This window comes from Trachemys scripta, chromosome 10, assembly GCF_013100865.1.
Source record: "Trachemys scripta elegans isolate TJP31775 chromosome 10, CAS_Tse_1.0, whole genome shotgun sequence".
NCBI lineage: Eukaryota > Metazoa > Chordata > Testudines > Emydidae > Trachemys > Trachemys scripta.
In genome coordinates, this window is record NC_048307.1 from 9,583,517 (window position 1) to 9,606,352 (window position 22,836).

Here is a 22,836-nt window from a genome sequence, read left to right on the forward strand (position 1 = left end):
TCCCGTTGACGCAGCACAGTGAAGACACCAGAGTAAGTCGACCTAAGCTAAGTAGCTGGAGTAGCATAACATAGATCAACTTACCCCGGTAGTGAAGACAAGCCCCTAAGGTACTCCTTACATTTATGACACTATAACAAAATAAAAATCTCATCTTCACTAGACTGTGTATTTGTCTAGTTACTTATTCCAAGTTACCTCGAGATACCTGACACTTTTACAGGTTGGTGTGGACAGTCCCCACACATTTACTCCAAGCTACCAACGATTTTCCTTTATTCATCCCTAGGATAAAAAACCAACCTTTATAGTCTGGAACAACCATGTGGGGAGTGTCCCCAGCAGCTTTTACAAAGGTGTTAAACGCTACAAGATAACTGGCAATCTAATAACTTGAGATAATAATCTAGTGAATAGCAGGAAAATTCAGTCAGGCCTATCTATGAAAATCAATTTTCCCACAAATTAGGAGATAGCAATCCATTCCCTGTTCCCACAGTGTAAAGAAGCAATCTAAAAGGAGATGCCTCAATCAATGCAAAGGAAGAACTACTGGTAAAATTTAGGCCTCAGCATGCCCAGTGCCAATTTAAGACTATGTAGAAACTTCAATGATCTGCCTCACTTTGGCCCAAGTATGAACCTATCCCTTGAAGTGCTGCCTCCAAATTGATAGGGGAACCATTTTTGACAAGAGAACTAATATTTCAGATTAGCATTATTTGCTGAAACTAGATTGTTACACTCTTTTGATCATTAGGAAAAAAAAGAGAGGTGAACTGTGCATGCTCGGTACATCATTTGATAATTGACGTCTGTTGATTTACAACTATCTTATTCTGCATACGTAAAATAATTTGTCCTTTTTATGACTAGAGTACATCCAAGCTTCAGCTTTTAAAACCCAATGTAGTTTGTACTATTTGAATCCAAAAAGGGTCAAACTTTTTGCATTCCAGTAATTCTCTCAGACACACCAAATTTTGTCTAACCTGGCAAAAATAAAAACTCTCTCTCAGCCTGAGTCTAAGCATGGATAGCATCATCCCGGAAAGGATTATTTCTGTCAAAGTTATAGCGGTCTTAAACCAGGAGGGGTGCAGTGAAGCCTCTTCCTCAACTTTAAATAAAGCTTCTTTAGTTGGATACTATAATGAATGTTAGTAGGTAACTATATTGCAAACACATAGCAGGATAGCTCTTCAGAGGCTTGCAGCAAGTAATATAGGGGAGAGAGTACTGTTAAACACCTGGTTTTATACTTTGATTTTACACAGATATCCTCCCATTCCTTTTGGGTTTTTTCTCCAACAGAAATTTTTCTTAAAACCCATTTTGTTCCCAAGACTCATTTCATCTGCAATACCTCTGAGAAACCAAGTCATCTACTTAACTAATTAATTTATCTCTTGAGTGAAAAGCTCATTTGCATATAGACAGGGGGTCAAATGTTGGGATGGAGAAGCATAAAGACAAGGGACCATTGTGTGTATTTAACTACAGATAAACCCAATGTAATAAATAAGGCATGTGCCTATCACCACCATGATCAATTTACCCGCCTAGTGCCCAGCAGGGGAGAGAAGCTGGGGCCCCGCACCTGCTGGGGACAGAGTACTCCGGGGCTGCGGGCGCCGGTATTCTCTGTCCTCGCAGCTTTTCTCTGGATTTATATCTATATTATGTAACATTAAATATGATGTTTTTCGTATTATTTAATGTACAAATACAAAATAAGCCTTGAAAAATTGTTGGCGCCCGCCACACTCTTCTGAAAACATGAATGTGCTACTGGCCACAAAAAGGTTGGGGACCACTGGTCTAGGGGAATGTACATCCCTTCATTCAGTTCCGTGCAGTGAAGAACGCTGTTTGCAACTGAAGTCATCAGGCAGCGTACTCTGTTGTAGTCAATGGAGAAGCCAATGCTGTGCAGAAGATGCACAAGGAATTTGTTACAGGGTTTAGAATGAACTGTTAAAGCAACAGCCACTTGTAGCGGTAGATTACTCATACACCACAACTGTGCAGCATATGTGTTGGCAACCTTTCTTTCACTCAAACACTCATACATGAGGCTTTGCAATGAAATGGCAGTTTTGTGCTCCACTTGCTTATTGTCAGACTTGCTGGTGCTGAAGTCACTGTGACCACCAGATGCATCACTTTAAGCAGTACAGATCATGCAGTATTATTTTTTTAGGTTTGGCATCAACTATGGATCCCTGAAACTCCCACATACTGCAGAGGGGGGGGGGGGGGGGGGAAGCTTCCTGTAAAAATGTAGCAGCTGCAAACGGTCTTCCTATTACTGTTGACATTAGTGCTTTCTTCTACTTTTGACAGTGCCATGTCTTTTGCGGCTTTTAGGGATATGCACTGTGATTAATTTCTGCGGATAGGATTGCTAAAAATTACACATCCATATCCCACACTTCATCTTCAATAAGTGCTTTAAGAGCCTTTCTGCTAAGCATTTGTTCCTCTTCAATCCCGTTCAAAGCTCATTCCTCTGTACTTAGATTCCGCATCAGCCATCACCACCACTTTCCCATCCCTAAGAGATTATGCAAGGCAATTTATGAATTTCCGCCAAGTCACTCAGTTTGCAGTAATAAAATTAATATTTGTTTCTGTTGCCTTTACCTTTTGACACAACACTTGTATACATTATTGGTATAGCACTCAATGTGATGTGATATGCAACGTCATATGCGTGGGCATCTTTTGGGTCAATGCACCTACTTACTTTACTTCCATGCAACAGTTCTCACTAACAGTTCATACAGTTTCTCATGTGTCTCACATGTTAAAACTGTGCTTAATGGACACTTTGGAGCTTCTGGATTACCACAGTAAAGGTGTTCTCAAAATGCATTCCATGGGACCTAATGTAAGGCATGTCTTGCCTACAGCTGGCACGTGTCCCGGCATCTTCAACTTTTTCCTGATGCCCAATGCACTTCAACCTTGCCAAATTCAGTTTATGGGTGCACTTCTTATAGCACATAAGGTGCCAACAAGCACTGCATTTAACCAGGTCCTCTGCCATGGTATTCTCCAAAGATTCAGCAACCGGTGTCAGTACTTCGTCTCCCTTCTGAGGGCTAAAAATCATCAAGACCAAAGTAAAAACAAGAATTTTATAATAAATTATTGTGAGATTGTAATTAATTATGTTATGTAATTATGTGCATACTGTTTGCAGAGGGATTCCCGTAATTCCTGGCTGGATGCTGACATCTTAACCAGTGCCTCATTACATAAACAAAGCTGATAATCAATACCAGTGAACCACTCTTTTGTCAATGATGACAAGTCAATTTGAAGCACCCTTTCCATTTACATTAATCTGTAATATTAAAGTTAATCAGGTATCATGTTCTGAGCATTAACAAATAAATTAACAACGGAGATATACCTATCTCACAGAACTGGAAGGGACCTGTAAAGGTCATTGAGTCCAGCCCCCTGCCTTCACTAGCAGGACCAAGTACTAATTTTGCCCCAGATTCTTAAGTGGCCCCCTCAAGGATTGAACTCACAACCCTGGGTTTAGTAGGCCAATGCTCAAACCACTGAGCTATCCCTCCCCTGTCAGTCTGGAACCACAATTTAATTTTTCTGACAACTATGTGTTTGATATGCAAGTCTCAAGTATAATTATAAAAAGTTGATTTTTAAACATTTTCTCAAATATATATAACTACTTAATTGTTCTAGGGTGTCACGGTTGGTATCATTCATGGGAGAAAGGGCTTTTGAACAATACCCAACTCAACCCACTTCCAACAAAACTGTATTATCAACAATTCCACCAACCAGAGGACCTGGAGATTGGGGGGTGGGGCTTCAGGAGGATGGTGGTGTAGTAGCAAGTGACTCCTGCCATGCCACAGAGGGTGACAACATTGAAATTATGATTTCTAGAAATCTAATGACATCTCCCTTACCTTTAACTCACCCCGGGAATTACACATGCTCCCAGTCTGTAAGGAGTTACTACCAGTCCTCCACACTCAGCAGCAGAGAAACATCCACAAAATATTTATTTTTCAGACCAAAAATCTTATCAAACAAATGTAGAACCACAGAAATTTTGCTGCCCCTCATGTTGTATATTTGTTTGATAAAAAGATTTTGATCTTAAAAACAAATTTATTTTCTGACCAGCATCTTGTGGCTGTTTCTCTGGTGCTGAGTATGGAGGAATGGAGTATCTCCATAGTTAGGGAGTCATGATGATAGAGGAAGAGTCAGCACTGCAGAGTACTGGCTTTTCTGGAAAATCTTCACTGCTCTCAGCCAAAGCATGGACTGAGACAGTTGAGTCCAGGAGGTAAAGGCAGGAAAATCTAACATCATCATGGGCAGTTCTCCCACCCACTGGAAGCAAACAGGTTTCCCATTGCCAAATGGCAGTCTGATATTTCAGCCCATGCCGTTGGAGAACATCTCAGCATGCAACAGAGGAACATATCTGAAAACTGTACTATCCCACCCTGCTGGTGCCAGCGGGCACTGGTGTGTCCATAGCTGGCAAAGGATTTTGTGCTTAATGCCAGACTATATAGGGACAAACTCCAGCTGCCTGCAAAAAGCTTGATGAAACCAACAACCATTTTTGTTATTCAGAAGAAGTAGGGAATGCGCCACTTGGAACCATTAGCCAATATAACCAATGAAGATTTAGTATCAGAGCCTGCAGAGACTACCAATAAATAAAAATAAAAAAATAGATTATATTAAATATAACCATCGTTATGCTAATAAAAACTTCATTGAGAGATTTTTGCTACAGAAATTATGACTGAACTTCTGTGGAACACAAGTCTAGATGTAGCAAGAGTGGCACCAAGTCCTGCTAACTAGCATTATAATGAACAGGATTTTATCCAATCACTTGCCTGGTGTGCTTCCCATGAAGACCAGTTTACATGATGTGAGCTGTCACACTTAACGTTTCAGTTGCAGAGAGACACATTTACCTCCCCCAGAGCGGACTTAAAATTACAACTATACATGTTTTTCTTACAGTGCTTCTTACTAAAAAAGGCTCTGATAGATGTTATTTCTCTTGCCTTCCCAAGCCACAAGTAACGAAGCTTCATAATACTGAATGTGCCGTGACTACACTAGCTGCATAAAGCTACCCCATAACCAGTGTCCTCGGACTACTGTCTACAATGCCTCCCATTGAGCAGCTCGGTCTGGACTAGCTAAACGCTCCTGGAAATTGCCAAGAACTTCTTTCACAGCCAACGTTCCATACTATTGATTGAACAAGCTGCAATTTCACGATTAGCTTAAGAATTTTCACCCATCCTCATCCTGGAGGGGTAACTGGGTAGAACTCTATGGCCTGTTATACAGGAGGTCAGACTAGATCATCTAATAGTCCCATATGGGCTTAAAATCTACAAATTATTTACCAAAGAGCACTACTCCACTTCAGATCCAAACTAAAACTATGTCCCATCATCCAAACACTTCCCCTCCCCCTTTCCGCATATGTGTAACATGAAATGCAAGTCATTCATTGTGGAAAAAAGAGCCTTTTCTAACTGGTTAATCATTTCACCGATGTAGGCACCTGAGGACCTGAAATATCAAAGCCTCTAGAAATATAAAGAAAATGTAAAATCACTCCATATTTTTTAATTAACGCCAATTATTCCAAACCTGAATTCACACACAAAAAAGGAACGAAGGAGAAAAATTAAAATGGTTTCTTTGTTCCAACAAGTGTTTCCCAATTGTCCTGTACCCATGGTAATCCTGCCATAGCAACCAGCAGTTCGTGTTTACAAGAAGCATAAGTAGGTTTTATGTAGTCTCAACTGGGATGTGCAACCCCTATAGGCTGCAACACAAGTGTTTTTTTAATGTGCTTCAAGCTCCCAACGTTTATTCAGTGATAGTCCGCGAGGAAAGGATGCAAATTAAGTGGGCTCAATAGATACAAGACTTCTCAAGTTTCAGAACGGCAAATTAAAACAAGTGCCATTTCTCATTTTCACACATGAAACTTTTTACTAACATTTCTCATTGCAGTTACATAGATTAAAAGTTATTTACCATATGTAATTCATCTATGTACAATTCAAAGAGAACACACCACAGGTTGCCTGGGGACTGCATGTTACTATGTATTAGTGGTGTTTCCAACACAGCAAGACAGGATTTCACACAAGCGGAGGACGTGCTCTAGTGCAACTGTGTCTATTTAAAACAAACTTTACCTGCATTATCAGGCAAAACACTAATTATACACAAAAATGTCTCTTAAAAGCACCAATAAGTAAGTTAGTTCTAATGAACCTTTTCTATTCAGCCTTGTGGCACAGGGCTCCACTTGATATTATGCCATTTCATCCAAGCTCACAAATGTATTAACACACCTTTCCACACAGAGGCACATTTTTAAAAAGGTATTTTGATCAAACTCCCATTTAGTGGGAAATGTGGTCTAGGGCAGTGGTTCTCAAACTGTGGGTCGGGACCCCAACGTGGGTCGCAACCCCATTTTAAAGGGGCCACCAGGGCTGCCTTAGACTTCCTGGAGCCTGGGGCCAAAGCCTGAGGGCTTCAGCCTGGGGCAGTGGGGCTGAGATTACAGGCATCCTGCCTGGGGCCGAAGCCCTTGGGCTTCAGCTTTGCCCTCTTCCTCACCTCCCCAGGGGTGCCAGGGATCGGGCGGGCTCAGGCTTCGGTCCCCCCCTCCTGGGGTTGTATAGTAATTTCTGTTGTCAGAAGAGGGTCATGGTGCAATGAAGTTTGAGAACCTCTGGTCTAGAGTTTAGAGCAGGAGACAAGTGGTCTAGACTTCGGGGTTCTATTCTCCATCCTGACACCATGTGTACACATACACAAAAATGCCTCTTTCTTCTCCTGATATATTTACTCAGCGATGTCCCAATCCATGTGTGACACCACACATTACTGAATTAGTGAAGAGTGATATCCCAAACACTAGACATCACAAAAGAAGTCAGCAAGACACAGATTAGAACAGAGCAAATAGTCTGTGTACATATTATCTTGGTATAATCAGCAAGTCTGAGAAAAGAAATACTAAAAAAAAAAAAACAAAACCTAACATCACAAAACAGCAAAATGCTACTTTGGCAATATATATTCTTTAAAAGTTTGAGAGAGCCTGGTGAGGGCTCTTTGAACACTTCAACACTGAAAGGGAGAAAGCATAGCTTCCAAGAAAAGTTTATACTGAAATAATGCTGTTGCAATTTAAATCAGCTATTCCATTCTCTATACAGATATCTTGACCAGATTATCTTGTTGGCTGTATATAAGACAAATTTTAATTACCACCAACAGCACACACACCAATTGATAAATCCACACAAAAATAAAGAATATGAGAGCGACATTGTTCCTATCAAGAAAAAATACTGGTTAATGTCTCAAATAAGAGGATGCTAGACTGTTTATTTCTCTCCACTAAATTCACCTAGATGAAATCAAGTGTCATGCCTAATTCTGCCTTTCAATACCTTTTGATGGTTTCTTCAGTACTGTTTTGGTTTTACCATTCCCAAATGCCTAGGGATGTCAGATTCATTTTTATTCTGCCATTTGAATCTTCACTTTACCAGTCTTATTTACTATGCTATATTGCTCAAAACTGAGAAGAGCAAAAACCTGGTCCAGCCATGCTTTCTAAATAAAAGCCACAGTTCATGAAAATATCTAATTTCTCCAAAGTATCTCAAGTGCATTTCATAGATGGGTGAGAGAGAACTTCCACAGATTGAACCTAGCAATTGGTTTAACACCAGCAATGAAACTGGCAGACTGGAGGCTCCCTGTGGTCCAGACTCAGGTGTGCAGAGTAACTTTTTAGATAACTCAGTTCAATTAGTTTCCAAGGCACCGAGGTTTTACTTTGTAAATTAATGAGATACAAGCAACTCAGCTCAATGCAATTCTTGAAAACCTACTGAAAAAGCTCCCCTAGAGAAACACTGTTTTCCAACTATGTTCCCAGATCCAAGAGAGTGTTTGCAGCTCTGGGAATCCCCCATATCAGTTTTAACACCTGTGAGCCAGCTGGCCAGAATTTTACTTTAATTTACATCATTGTCTACAAGCAGTTGAAGGGAGTATATACCACACATCAAAATCTCAGTCATTTATGAGCCTTCATAAACACTTAACATTCTAGACCGGGGTAGTAGACAGACAGACTGCAGGTCAAATCTGGACTGCCAGATGCTTTTGAACGGACCCCAAAATCTTTTTATTTACGTATTATCATTATTGTTACTATTTTATTATTTTCTCTGAAGTCTGGACCTTGGCTATACCTTGACCAAGAAATTTGGACCTTGACAAAAAATAATTGACTACCCCTGTTCTAGACCCAATTAAGACAAACTTACTTATAGATTAAACAAACAGCTGCATCCTACAAGGAAGGAAAAGTGTAAAACATTTGCTGAATGTAACACAGCCATGTGGTCTGATAGATATTTCCAGATGGAATGAAACCATGGAAGACGATCCCCAAAACCAATGTACAGCGTAATCACAGCTCTCAAAGAACTCTATTAGGAGACCAGTGGTTAAAACCACCAAGACACGGCCCATGTACTTTGGCCGATGACTCAACTAAAGTCCATTATACCACCCTTTAAAATATGCAGGCCAATAAAACTTGCCAGTTACTCAGTGCCCATTCATCAGCAGCAGGAAACAAAAAGGGAGTGCTATAATTGTGTCTCACTAAGTCTTACATTTCAAAACACTGGAGTCAGTTTCCAAATATTCCATTCATTCCAAACCACACAGGGCTCATTGCTATCAGAAGAGAGGCTTCTTTTCCTGTGGTGAATATTCAGTGCTGCTGTTCCTTTAAAGGGATTCAACCACCAAGGTCCAACAGGATGAAGAGGAGAATATTGTGTGGGTACAGAGTGAAACACTAGAAAATCTAATGTAATTACACACATAATACAAGGCCCTACCATAGACGAGCCTAACAGGTCTGTGCCTGTAATCTCTCCTATTGGAGTCCTCCCAATCCCTCACAGCTAGGAAAGCAAGTGGGCCTTGCAGCATGCTCTGAAGGTCAATAAAGGACGGTTTCAGACCCAGTGAGCATGAGCTCCAAAGCTGAGAATGCCATAGCAACTGGTCCTTCTATACAAGTGCAGCCCCGGCTCAGCACCCCTGCTGAACTCAGCTGTGGGATATAGGGGAGAGAGGAGGTCTTTCAGCGAAGTAGCTCCAGGAAGTCAGCAGTGATTAGCCCCTTCCCACCATATTTTTCAAGCAGAATCCTGTTTGAGGCTCCACAGTTGTCATGTAGATATGAGCACAATTTAAATAAACATTAAGTCTCTGCTCAGCTGGAAACAAACAGAGTAGAGAGTGACCCTCCTAGTCCCTCCCAACCCTCCTCTATGTCAATAAATCTTAACCTGGCTGTTTGAGCAGTGTTTAATCATAAATGGATTTAAACAAGCTCAGGAATATAAACAGGGGTGAATATCACTCACTGCAAGCGGGGAGAGAGTCTACACTGGAACGTGTACATCGACACTGAAATAAAAGAGGTCAGCTAACTTGGGCTCATGGGGGCTCTGGCTGTGGAGCTAAAAATGCCCGTGTAGATGTGTGGGCTCAGGACCCTCCCCCCATCACAGGATCCCAGAGCTCAGGCTCCAGCTACACAGCAATTTTACAGCCCGCAAGCCCATCAGCTGACCCGGGTGTTCAATTACTCCCAAAGAGCCTGATACGGAGAGGTGCTCAGGACCCACTGCAGAACTGGGTCCTAAGCAATGAACAGAGTAAAGAATTGGAAAACCCATTAGGGATAATGTGTCAGAACCTGATGTTCATTTAAAAGTCATACCCAGACTAGACGAGTTCAAAATTACAATCAGAAACATGCAGTGGTGTTGTAGCCATGTCTATCCCAGTATATTAAAGAGACAAGGTGAGTGAGGTAATATCTTTTATTGGACCAACTTCTATTGGTGAGAGCCGCTTTCAAGGTCTTTGTAGGCTCGAAAGCTTGTCTCTCTCACCAACAGAAGTTGGACCACTACCTCCCGCACCTCATCTCTCTAATCAGAGACATGGCATTCAGGAGCCAGAAACAAAAACAAACTGTGTAAGCTATTTAATATACTAATTTTTTAAAAGAAGTCTAAATTGTTTAGAATACCCACTCAGATGTATGGAAATAAACTATTCTCACTGATTTGGTCCCACTGCCAGTAGGGATACAGTGATGTTTATTCCTTCCTCTGTTGCTAATCAAGCTACAATTAACCTGTCCTTTTTTGCTTACTTTCTGCATTAGAATCAATGGAGCAAGCACAGCAATAGTAATGGGTAACTAACAACCATTCTTACAAGTGGAGTTCACCTTGCATAAACGGTGAATGTACATTCAGAGGACATTTTGCAAGAATTTAAATATGTAAAGTTGAGGGCTGGACTGGATGCCTGTTTGGACTGGGCAATGGAATAAGGAGCCTCTAGGATACACATTAAAATACAGGTCAGGTTAATTTTGATTGAAAGAGGTTTAGTGAAAACAGCTATTTAGTGATTTATGTGGAATAAGTTGGTGGTCTCCATGCTCCTCTTATTAGACTGGTATCCACAACACAGGAAACACTACAGTGCTAATAAGCGATGGTCACATAACCACCACCCTGTACCAGAAACCTACTGACTGCTATACTTACCTACATGCCTCCAGCTTTCATCCAGACACATCACACGATCTATTGTCTACAGCCAAGCTCAAAGATACAACCGCATTTGCTCCGATCCCTCAGACAGAGACAAACACCTACAGAATCTCTATCAAGCGTTCTTAAAATTACAATACCCATCTGGTGAAGTGAAGAAACAGACTGACAGAGCCAGAAGGGTACCGAGAAGTCACCTACTACAAGACACGCCCAACACAGAAAATAACAGAATGCCACTGCCGTCACCTATAGCCCCCAACTAAAACCACTCCAGCACATCATCAAGGATCTACAACCTATCCTGAAGGGTGATCCCTCACTCTCAGACCTTGGGAGACAGGCCAGTCCTTGCCTACAGACAGCCCCCCAACCTGAAGCAAATACTCACCAGCAACTACACACCACACAGCAAAAACACCAACCCAGGAACCAAACCCTGCTACAAACCCCAGTGCCAACTCTGTCCACATATCTATTCAAGGGACACCATCATAGGACCTAACCACATCAACCACACCATCTGGGGCTCATTCACTTGCACATCTACCAATGTGATATATGTCATCATGTGCCAGCAATGCCCCTCTGCCATGTACATTGGCCAAACCGGACAATCTCTACACAAAAGAATAAATGGACACAAATCTGACATCAGGAATTGGGATAGCCCAGTGGTTTGAGCATTGGCCTGCTAAACCCAGGGTTGTGAGCTCAATCCTTGAGGGGGCCATTTAGGGATTTGGGGCTTTAGTTGGGGATTGGTCGTGCTTTGAGCAGGGGGTTAGACTAGATGACCTCCTGAGGTCCCTTCCAACCCTGATATTCTAGGATTCCATTCAAAAACCAGTAGGAGAACACTTCAATCTCTCTGGTCACTCAATAAACAGACCTAAAAGTGGCAATTCTTCAACAACAAAAACTTCAAAAACAGACTCCAATGTGAAGCTGCAGAACTGGAATTAATTTGCAAACTGGATACCACCAGATTAGGCCTGAATAAAGACTGGGAGTGGTTGGGTCATTACAAAACCTGAACTTAATTTCCCCAATACTAATTTCTCCCTACTGTTACTCACACCTTCTGGTCTGTAATGGGCCACTCTCTTACCACTTCAAAAGTTATTTTTCCTCCCTTGGTATCCTGCTGTTAATTGATTTATCTCATTAGACTGACCTCACACTTGGTAAAGCAACCCCATCCTTTCATATATTTATACCTGCTCCTGTATTTTTCACTTCAGGCATCTGATGAAGTGGGTTCTAGCCCACGAAAGCTTATGCCCAAATAAATGTATTAGTCTCTAAGGTACCACAAGGACTCCTCGTTGTTTTTGCGGATACAGACTAACACGGCTACCACTCTGAAACCTGTCACCATAAGAATTGGCATTCTTGCTGGTAGTGAGTGTAGCAGCAGAGACTTCATTGACTGAGTGGGTGTCTTCCCTCAGGCTAAGTGGAGGCACACTGACAGGGCCAGGTAGCCAAGCACTGAACCTGGCCTGGTGTCACAGAACTTCACCTTTGTAGGGCTGTCAATCTGGCACCTTTGACCAAAAAAATTAAAAAAAAAAAAGGAAAAAAAAAAATAGATAATTTTTACTGCTTAGTTTTAAAACGGATTACTGATTTTCAGAAACATCAAACGTGCATGTCAAGTTACCTGTTAACGTCCTTTTAAATGAAGCTAACAGTACAGAACGGGCAAAACAGAAGTTCAACAAAGGCAACATCAAAGAGAGAAAAAATTCCTATTACTTATATGCCCCCTTACAATAAGCACCAACATGATTCATAATGGATTAGGTATATTAGGATTTATTTTTTAACAAACATACTATACAGCTCTTTTTCCTTCCCTTGCATCTCTACTCCATCAGATGGTGGCAAATTGTCTATTAGATCACATAAGCTAAGTTACCAAGAAGGAAGCCTGTCACTGTCAGAGAGCTGCAAAAAAGAGACACAACTGTCCAGATTTGACCACCCTGCAACACAAACTAATGCCAGTTTCAAGATCACTAAACAAGACTTGAGTTACATTTGAATCAAGACCCTCTGGTGGAGAAAAGGCAATTCAACAGTTCACAAGGCAAAGCTCAGTAATTTCTCCTCTAATCTATTTCCTGATTTTCATCAACCATCTTGAAATGTGTTCAGCTACTTCACGTTCTTATCTAAATCTGTACTCCACAAGCAACCAAATGGCAAAGTCACTATGAAATCTTCTGGAGACACAACAGTCCTGTGATCTTGCTTTTCTGCACAATTTCACAGTGATGCTCATTTTACATACAAGATCTCGTAAGGAAAGATCACATTCAATAGGCTTGATCCTTCACTCTCAGAGGTCAACGGGAATATTACCATTGACTTCAATGGGTACAGGATTGAGCCCATTGTTTGAGCGCTCTCTCAAGTGCCCAGCTTAAGCGCACAAAACGGTTAGGTTTCCATCGGCCTATGATGGAGAGTCTGCCTCTCCCCTTTAAAGTGCATTTCACAACATGCTAAGTGACGCAGGTCAGTTAAATAGCAAATACCGGTTCTGCAATCTAGAATATTTAGCCACTTAATATTCCTGGAGACATGCACCCCCAATTTTTTCTACAAGATCCTGCTTGACAACACAAGGCTAAATCAGGTTGCAAATCTACCACAGCAGGTAATTGCCAAAGAGGACTCGGAAAGGAATGAACACCACTTACATCTCTCTCACATTTCCCCAGTAGCCGTGAGGTTCTTTAAAATTATATTTAAGTAACCAGAAGTAATTGCTGGTCATGGTCATAATTTAAAGTGTTAATATTATTAGTTAGTTTATTACAGATCATTTTGGTAGACAGAGCCAGCTAACATGCTTCTCCTTCAATCATAAACCACCATACACACCTACTTCAGGGCCAGAAAAGCCCCAGCTGCACACACCCACAAGGAACTTCCTCGTGACAATTTTTACAAATGCAGTTATATTTTAATAAGAAATTATACATTACACTGAAAATTAAAAATTTAGAGACAGCAGAAAATTTAAGTATCAGAGGGGTAGCCGTGTTAGTCTGGTTCTGTAAAAAGCAACAGAGAGTCCTGTGGCACCTTTAAGACGAACAGATGCATCCGACGAAGTGGGCATTCACCCACGAAAGCTTATGCTCCAATGCATCTGTTCGTCTTAAAGGTGCCACAGGACTCTGTTGCTTTTTACAGAAAATGTAATTGATTGTAAAAATTAAACTCCACAAAGTACTGATTATCCATTTCCATATTTAACACAATACAATACAACACAACATTCTTAAAAACTTATCTGAAACTGTTACAGAATGTCCAGTCTGCCATAAAACCTAGCCCCTTCCTTTCACTGAAGAAATCTGGTCAAACTCGCCATGGACACTTGGGGCCTTCAATGAATTCTTCTATGAACTTCTCTTGACAATGTCTTCCCATTACTACAAATATCCCACTCCTCAGGTATTTTTATACCCTGGAGGAGGAGGAGGAGAAGGAGGAGACTTATCCATCTGAAGAGACCAATTCATAAAATACCTTAACACCACAATTTCCTTGGGAGAGGCACTGTTTTGGCATCTTTGTTGAATACACTAGATTAGTTTAATTGTCATACAAATTACATCTGCTATGCCATCAACTTTCTCCTAATGGACCATTCATCACTAGTTTTCTTTGAAGCAGCCAGCTGATCTTGAAGGTCCCTCAATCCATCTCAAAACGTCTTAAATTTTCAAAACTGAGGAACTCCTCTCACATTAGCAGGCTGTGGAAAACAAAGCAATCTGTGAAATTCACAGAACATTTCTACTTCCCACATACATCTACCAGGAGAAACTTAAGCACAGGATGTTACTAACCTTTTACATTCAATCACACTCGCTAAGAGGATTCTAACACAATGCACCACCATTATATGTTTTCCTCTGAGCCTGGTTCAGTTCAATGGGAAAGCTACTTGGAGTGAACTAATGTGTTATTTATGTACATTATAAAAAACCTATCCAGATGGATTTAGACTTCATGAAATGCTCACTCAAGTCCATTCTGCTCCCTGTGAAGACATTTCATAATCCATTCAATACCCAGTAGATGAAGCCAGGATTACTGTTTAAAGAGTTGTTCTGAGGCTATCTTTAAAATATAATTTAAACCCTCTGATTGCTGGCATTTTCCAGACTCCAAGCCACATAAATGCTTAGGGCAATACATGGTGTATATTACACATTCATACCCGCAGCATCCAGAGTTAAGATGAACTTCAAAACAAGGCTTGGGAAGAGGGCCCAGAAATCCTGAGCTGGTTAGTCTCAACTCACATACCTATTAAAGAGGCTAATTCCAGGCTCACGGTATTCTGCAAGGGAAGAGCTCACTGGATCAACTTCTGAAAAGCTGCATAGCAGGATAGGGTTCAGATGTCACAGAACAAAACAAAACTATACCCCTCTCTCCCCCCAGGTTATAGCCAGTAAGCAAGAAAGAGGTTTAACACATTTAAACTCATCCTGTTTTTATTATTGTGCTGAGAGCTTTTTTTTCCCCCCAGAAAATAGTTTACCAAGGCAGAACAACACTGCCTTTTCCAAAACGGCAGCATGCATGCACTACCTTTAAGCCATGAAACTGAGATAATATACTCAACTATTGATGTATTCTCTTCCTCCTACCCTCACCCCTCCAATCCATTACAGTACATGGAAATAGAGGAAACTTTCCTTTGAGTTTTAATACTCATTTAATTTGGAAGCGTTAGAAGAACTTCAGTTAATATCTCAGCTCCCTAAGGAAAAAGGCACTAAGCTTCTTCTCTAGCTTTTTAAAAAATGAATTAATTCTTAGTCCATGTCTGCACCAGGGATGCTACAGCAGGACGGCTATGCTGCTGTAGTGTAGATACTTCCTACAGGGATGGAAGAGGCTTTTCCCCCTCAATGTAGGCAATCCACCTCCCCAAGCAGGTAGCTGGGTTGACAGAAGAATTCTTCTATCGAACTAGACGCATTTATACCAACGCTTAGTTTGGCATAACTATGTTGGTCATAATTTTAAGTATAGACCAGACATTGCTTGCAACACTTTCTGCTTTGTGCTCTAGAAGCACAAGGTACATCAAAAGGAACAAGGGACCACTTGGAGAAAGAGCATTTATCCTCTTGCAGAAAAGAGCTTTTCACAGAGATTTTGGCTTATCACACAACAAGAGGGTATTTGGTTCATTTAGCCACAAAACAGAATAATCTAGAGTACATTCAGATCATTTTAAAACAGATCAAGTCTAGACCTAAACTACTTGTGTAGTCATTTATAATAGGCAGTTTATGAGTGCCTCGTTTATAACTCCTGGAGTACAAAGATAGTTGGAAATAGATTTCTATTTTAGGCTATGTCTACACTTGCAGAGTTTTTGCACTGTTAGTTTCAACGGCGATAGTGAACCGGTGAAAGAAAAATGCTGGTTTGTGTACTCACTCACTTCCACAGGTGTCAGAGAGTGTTTAGAGCGGCACACTGAGGGCAGCTCTCTCCATTTTGACGACAGGTCTTGTGGGAAAAAGGGTGGCGGGGGGAGGAAGAGGGTGTGATCGTGGGGCATCCAGGGTCCCTGCACAGCCTCCAGTTCAGCATTGCTCCAAGCAGGGGATCATTTGCTCTATGGAGCAGCCATTGTCACCTGGCCAGATGATAAGTGAGCACTTGCCAAGAAAACAGGAAAGGGAGTTTCAAAGTTCCCGGGGCTTTACAGGGGGAGGAATGGATGTGTTTACCTGGTGTCAGAGCAGCAGGCCAGAGTGGTCACCTAGGCACTGTGGGATATCCTCCGGAGACTAAAAGCTCTGTAAACAGGAAGAACATGTCTTCACTTGCACATCACCACAAAAGCATCACCGGTAAGAGCTGTACGCCTCTCGTGGAGGTGGTTTTCTTTGTGGTGAAACTTCGAATTTCACCGCAAAAAGTCATTGGCAAGTATAGACACCCCCACGGTTTTTGTGCAAAAAAAAAAAAAAGGGGACTTTTTCCGCCTTAAATGGCAAATGTAGACATGACTTAAGCACTTGATGGGAATATCCTTTTCCCATCTTAAGCTATGTCTACCATACACAGCTTTTAGCAACATGGCTGTGTCGCTACAGCCCTATCACTAAAAGTCGCACAGTGTAGCCGCTGTTTGTTGGGTCTCCTGCCAACAAAAAACTTCCACCCAACGAGTGGCATTTGCGTTGTCAGCAGGACAGCACTCCTGCCAACAACGCGCCGTTCACGCTGGCGCTTGCTGTCGCCAAAACTTTTGTCTTTCAGGGAGGGGTTTCTCAAACAACTCTGAAAGACAAAAGTTTTGTCATTCATTTGCCAGTGTAGACATAGCCTAAGTCAGGGGTCGGCAACCTTTTCGGAAGTGGTGTGCCAAGTCTTCATTTATTCACTCTAATTTAAGGTTTCGTGTGCCAGTGATACATTTTAACATTTTTAGAAGGTCTCTTTCTATAAGTCTATAATATATAACTAAACTATTGTTTTATGTAAAGTAAATAAGGTTTTTAAAATGTTTAAGAAGCTTCATTTAAAATTAAATTAAAATGCAGAGCCCCCCGGACCAGTGGCCAGGACCCGTGCAGTGTGAGTGCCACTGAAAATCAGCTCGCGTGCCGCCTTCGGCATGCGTGCCATAGGTTGCCTACCCCGGCCTAAGTAATACTGTTATACCTAAACAGGCAGAAAAGGGCATCAGCTCCGGCCCTAATATTCCATTACAACACAATAACTAAGGCTATGTCTACACTGGCAATTGAGCGACAAAACTTTTATTGTTCAGAGGTGCTAACCCCCCCCTCCCAAAAGACAAAAGTTTTGCCGCAGCAAGTGCTAGTGTAAACAGTGCATTGTCAGCAGGAGCGCTCTCCTGTCAACAACGCAAACCCTGCTTGTTGGGGATGGAAGTATTTTTCTGCAAAAGTGCTGACAAACAGCATTTACACTGCACAACTTTTAGCGACACGGCGTGTCACTAAAAGCTGCGTAGTGTAGACAAAGCCTAATATGTTCCAGGCTCTAACTTCCCTTGTTGATCTTTGTTGAATTATTTCCACATCGATCATGGCTTGCCTCATTACATAGGGATCGGGGGAGGAGGAAGGGGAAATGGCAAAAGCAGGAATGCTATGGATGAACAGCCGGATAGACAAGACAGAAGCAAAGGATTGCCCAATTATCAAACTTGATAGTGGCATCAAAACGTCCACCTACCTGAAGTGGGCTGGAGGCCAATCCAAGGCAGGCTTGGAGGCAGTGGAACTCTGTCACAAGACAATTGTAATCAATATGCAAGTGCTAATTTGCACAACAACACTTCCACACTGATGGCCTGTTCTCAGAGGTCTGGTCTAGGTCTTGAAATGAATGAATATGAGGAACATATATTCACAAGACTACAGAAGAATCTATGTGGCTGGGTTTTCTTTTTCTTCTCTTTTTTTTTAAATCAGAAATGCCTATCTGCCAGGCTGACACCTGGGATCAGTTTCTATTCCTGGTCTCTTCCTCCTCCCAAACAGCCAGGGGTTTGCACACTGAAGAATCCATATTTCTTGTGCCCTGGAGAGAAGAAAGTTCCTTAGGTTGCTCAACAGCACTCCCTGTAACAAGTGCACAAACCGACTCTGCAAGGACTCCAGTCCTGCTGAGCCAGAAGTTTGGTGGCTACAGCATGTAGCCTTGAGGGAGACAGAAGATTAAAATGGCTTGTGTGGGAAGAATTCCTAGCTCTGTTAAAGGTGACAGGCAGAGGGGAAAAACTGGGTTTGTTATTTGTTTGTCTTGTGTTTGTTTTTTGTTTTCTTTTTGGGGAGGGAGGTGGTGTGCTTCTTAATTATATGTGAAGGCAGCCTGAAACTCTAGTCTCCTTCCAAACTAAAAAGTAGATTGGGATGTGAGGTCTCTGCTTGTTGGTTTACATTAAAAATTCAGGTCTTATCTACTCTGCAAGATTATGGCCACTGGAATCAAGATATCACTACAGGCTGAGAGCAACTGGGAGGGGGACAGGAATTTTAGTCAAATTGTTCTTGTCTGATTTTGTTAACACCTATGTAAGTCCTAAATGCAATGGACACGGGAGAAAAGTTTGGTAAAGATTCAACATCCCAACTCTCTCAGTTAAGGTAGGAGAGCTCACAATGCACTTCTCTAAGAGAACCAAGAAAGTCTTCTAACAAAACCAGAGAAGAACAGACCTACATACATGATTTTTCTTAACCTAAAACTTCACACTCTCTTTATACATCATAAATGAGCCCAAAAATGGAAGAAAAGCAAACCCTCCATTGTTTAAAAATCCTGTGCATGTACACAGTGGACACTTTCCACTGAAGAAAAAAATCCATTACACTACAACAATTAAAAGGCTTATCCAAAAACAACACGCTTTTTAAAAATTCTTTTTAAATAACTAAGACAAGACATTGTTTGACATTTTTCAGTCACATAAATATGCAACTGCTATAGCTTAAGATTAAGTGTAGGCTTCTACTATAATGTTATCAGCATGTTTGAAATTGTACTGTGATAAAATGCACCAAGACGTGAGGAAAGAAACAGTAGTGCTACAAAGGGCAAGGCACACAAGGCAGTGGAGTAGCTACAGGGTATTAGGCTGTTACTTACTTTTATTTGACAACAGCATTAAAAAACTTTATTTCATACAAATTAATTCCCATTCAAAAGGAATGCACTGAAACATTGCACTGAACTGTTCTAAAGGCAATTTTAGAGAATGATTTGCAACGGCATTCATGGACAACAGTGAATGGACATTAATTAAAGTCATATCTGCACTATGAAACAAGCAATTTACATAAACATATCTAAAAGAGAAAAACACTAGACAGACTTGCTTTTATATAAGCAATGTTAGTTTGCCACATTTGAAATTGCTTCTTGCTATTTCAGCTGGTTTAAGAAATATAAATATTGGAATGAACACATGCATGAAGATAGTACATGTTATTGTGTTGTCAAATAGTAGATGAAACATTAATCCAATGGACTAATAAAAGGTGCCTTTTTGTGGCCAACACTGATTAGATAAACCAGTTTTTCTTCCAGCTTTTTCATTCTGCAGATCTGTTCACAAGACAAAGATCTTTTAATCCAATCTGCTTTCCCATTCCTCCAATCCCCAAGTAGTTGGTTCTCAGTAGGTTTATTCTATTTTGCAGACCACTAGAGGTTCCACAGACCACAGTTCACTCCAAAACTGAAGAAGTCCTGGGTTACAAGTCCACAGCATGGTTAGCTCCTGTGCTAGACAAGAGAATATCCTAGCCAGGGATCTGCAGTCCTAATGGTATCTTTAGGACACAGCTAGGGGCTTGGGCATGATACCACCAAAACAAGAAAGAAGCCGCATACAGTTGGTTAAAAGTATTGTTGCGTGTCAAATATCCTTTTAATAGGGAGTACTATAGAAAAAGTTTAGGAAGTTCTGTCCCAAAGGATGACAGACAGAAAGCATTATTTAGGTATACAAAGTAAAATAAATTCACTTGTGATGTTCTAAAGCATGTGTTGTCAACCACATCTGCCACATTTCCACTTGGTCTGGAAAGGAAAAACTGGCTCACCTGCACCGCATCTATGCAACTGTAAACCTAAAGCTGGGTCTGTTATGCTTGTCTCGTTACAGTGCCCCTTGGCTCTAAACACAGAACACCCAGACATTGCCCCCTCAGACGTTTATTGGAGGTAGAAGCTGCCCAGAAAATAAATTAGCACATTAGAAGGGGTTTGATGTGGAGCCAAGCACTTGAAGAGACCCACTCCAGATCAAAGTCAGCTGGAGGTAACTGTCAAATTTCAAACAATGGCTTAACAGCCACGCTAGGGTCTATGTTGCTTACTTTACCCTAAAATGTAAGAGTACAAACTCCCCTGAACACACACTGCTTAGCACACTTTTCAAGTTCCACAGTCTTCAAAAGCTGTGGCAACCTGTCCTTCATGCTAGACACTAGTTGCCACATATAGATCAGTCATAGCATGCAGTTGCATGGTGGAAGTAGTAACGTTAAGCAGTTTCCTGTTCTTTGCCAGCACAGTTCCCCATAAAACTACTGTGCCAACCACCACAGGGAATTTGGCATTTCTCTGAACAGCTTGCCAAACAGTTATTTGAGGCTAGTTACTTGGCGCTTGCCTGCACCTCTTAAGTGCTTCAGTGAAGACCCTACCTACGCTGACGGGAGGGCTTCTCCCGTCAGCTTAAATACTCCACCTCCCCAAGAGGCAGTAGCTATGTCAACTGGAGAAGCCCTCCCATTGACACTGCGCTGTCTATACTGGGACTTAGGTTGGTATAACTACATTGCTCAGACGTGTGGAAAATCCACACCGCTGAGCAATGTAGTTATACCGACATAAGTTACTAGTGCAGACATGGGGTGGGGAACATTTTTTCTATCAGGGCCCCCTGACCCACAGGAAAAAATATATATACATCAGTCACGGGCCACACACAGCCCCGTGGGAGGGCCCAGAGGCTCGGGGCTTCCCCCCGCAGCAGAGCAAGCCGGCGCTCATGGCTCCAGCCCATGGGGGGAGGGGGTGAGACTAGGAGGGGGGTAATGGAGCCTCAGGGCTTCCCCTACGGCTCAGGGCTGGGGCAGAGATGCAGGCTTCGGGAGAGAGTTTGGGTGCAGGAGGGAGTTCCGACCTGGGGCAGGGGGTTCGGGATGCGGGCTCTAGCCAGGCAGTGCTTACCTCAGGTGGCTCCTGACTGGTGGCGCAGCGGGGCTAAGGCAGGCTCCTTGCCTGCCGGGGCTCCGCAGTGCTCCCAGAAGCGGCCACCGTGTCCGGCCCCTAGGCGGAGAGGTCAGGGGCTCTGTGCGGTGCGTGCTGCCTACGCTTGCAGGCACCGCGCCTGCAACTCCCATTGGCCACGATTCCCGGCCAATGGGAGCTGCGGAGCCAGCATGCCGAGCTTCCCTGATCACCCCTGCTCCTAGGGCCACAGGAACAAGCCGGTCGCTTCTGGGAGCTGCGTGGAACCGACTGGACTTCTGGCAACGCGACGAGCTGGCACTTGTGGCTCCAGCCCCGCTCGGGGTTTCCGGCCCGTGGCATGGAAACTTGCCACGGGCCAGATGAAATGAAGCAGTGGGCCGCAGGTCCCCCACCCCTGGTATAGACCACACCTAAGAATAATAATTTAATTAACTCTCTCTAGCTAAACTAAAATAAGCCTGATTTAAACAGAAGTGAGCATCACACACAGCCTTCTGTGCAGGTTTATCTATCAGTTTAAATTCAGTCCTTAAATTACACCAGTGTGACTCTTCTGTAGACAGCCCCTCCATATCAGAGTCACAAAGTATCAACTTTTTTAAATGTTAGAAAAATCCCAAAACAATTTGTACAGTAGCTTAGCCAAAAAGCTTCCTGGGTACAAAATGAACTGTATATTGAAAAGTCAAGTTATCTGATATTACAGACTCTCCAAGAAACTGTTCCAAAACAGACTTTGGAATCAAACATAAGTGTGAAAAACACTGTACAGCATCAAGTAGTCCGATAACACTCAGAGGATAGAGTTTTTCTAACAAATCTTAAATGGAAATTTAACTATAAACGATGAAAGAGGGGCATGCATAACTACGGATCAAAATCTTTCTTGCTAAAAGTATGCATTATATATGGGCTTCAGATGGTCTGTTTTAACCGATAAAAAGAAATAAAACTTTCCTGGTGCGCAAAAACAAAACAAAAAAATCTGTGTTTATCAAATACAGTAGAACGTCAGTGTTACGAACACCAGAGTTATGAAATGACCAGTCAACCACACACCTCATTTGGAACCGGAAGTATGTAATCAGGCAGCAGCAGACACACACAAACAAATACAGTAGGGTACTGTGTTAAACGTAAATTACTAAAAAAAAAATCAAGGGAAAGCAGCATTTTTCTGCTGCACAGTAAAGTTTCAAAGCTATATTAAGTCAATGTTCAGTTGTTAACTTTGGAAAGAACCACCATAATGTTTTGTTCAAAGTTACAAACAACCGCTATTCCAGAGGTGTTCATAATTCTAAGGTTCTAC

General features: G+C 41.9%; 1 protein-coding gene across 3 annotated transcripts in view; it reads right to left on the reverse strand.

The window, feature by feature from the left end:
* Nucleotides 1–22,836, reverse strand: part of FOXK1 (forkhead box K1) — a 68,888-nt gene that overhangs the window by 40,584 nt on the left and 5,468 nt on the right. The window contains exon 1 of one of the 3 annotated variants that reach the window (XM_034785025.1): nt 8,757–8,774. The exons of the other annotated variants lie outside the window; for them this stretch is intronic. Within the exon in view, the coding sequence (XP_034640916.1) occupies nt 8,757–8,758 (2 nt within the window). The 5' untranslated portion in view covers nt 8,759–8,774. Of the gene's footprint in view, nt 1–8,756; nt 8,775–22,836 lie in introns of those variants that run through there. 3 annotated transcript variants of the gene reach the window in all.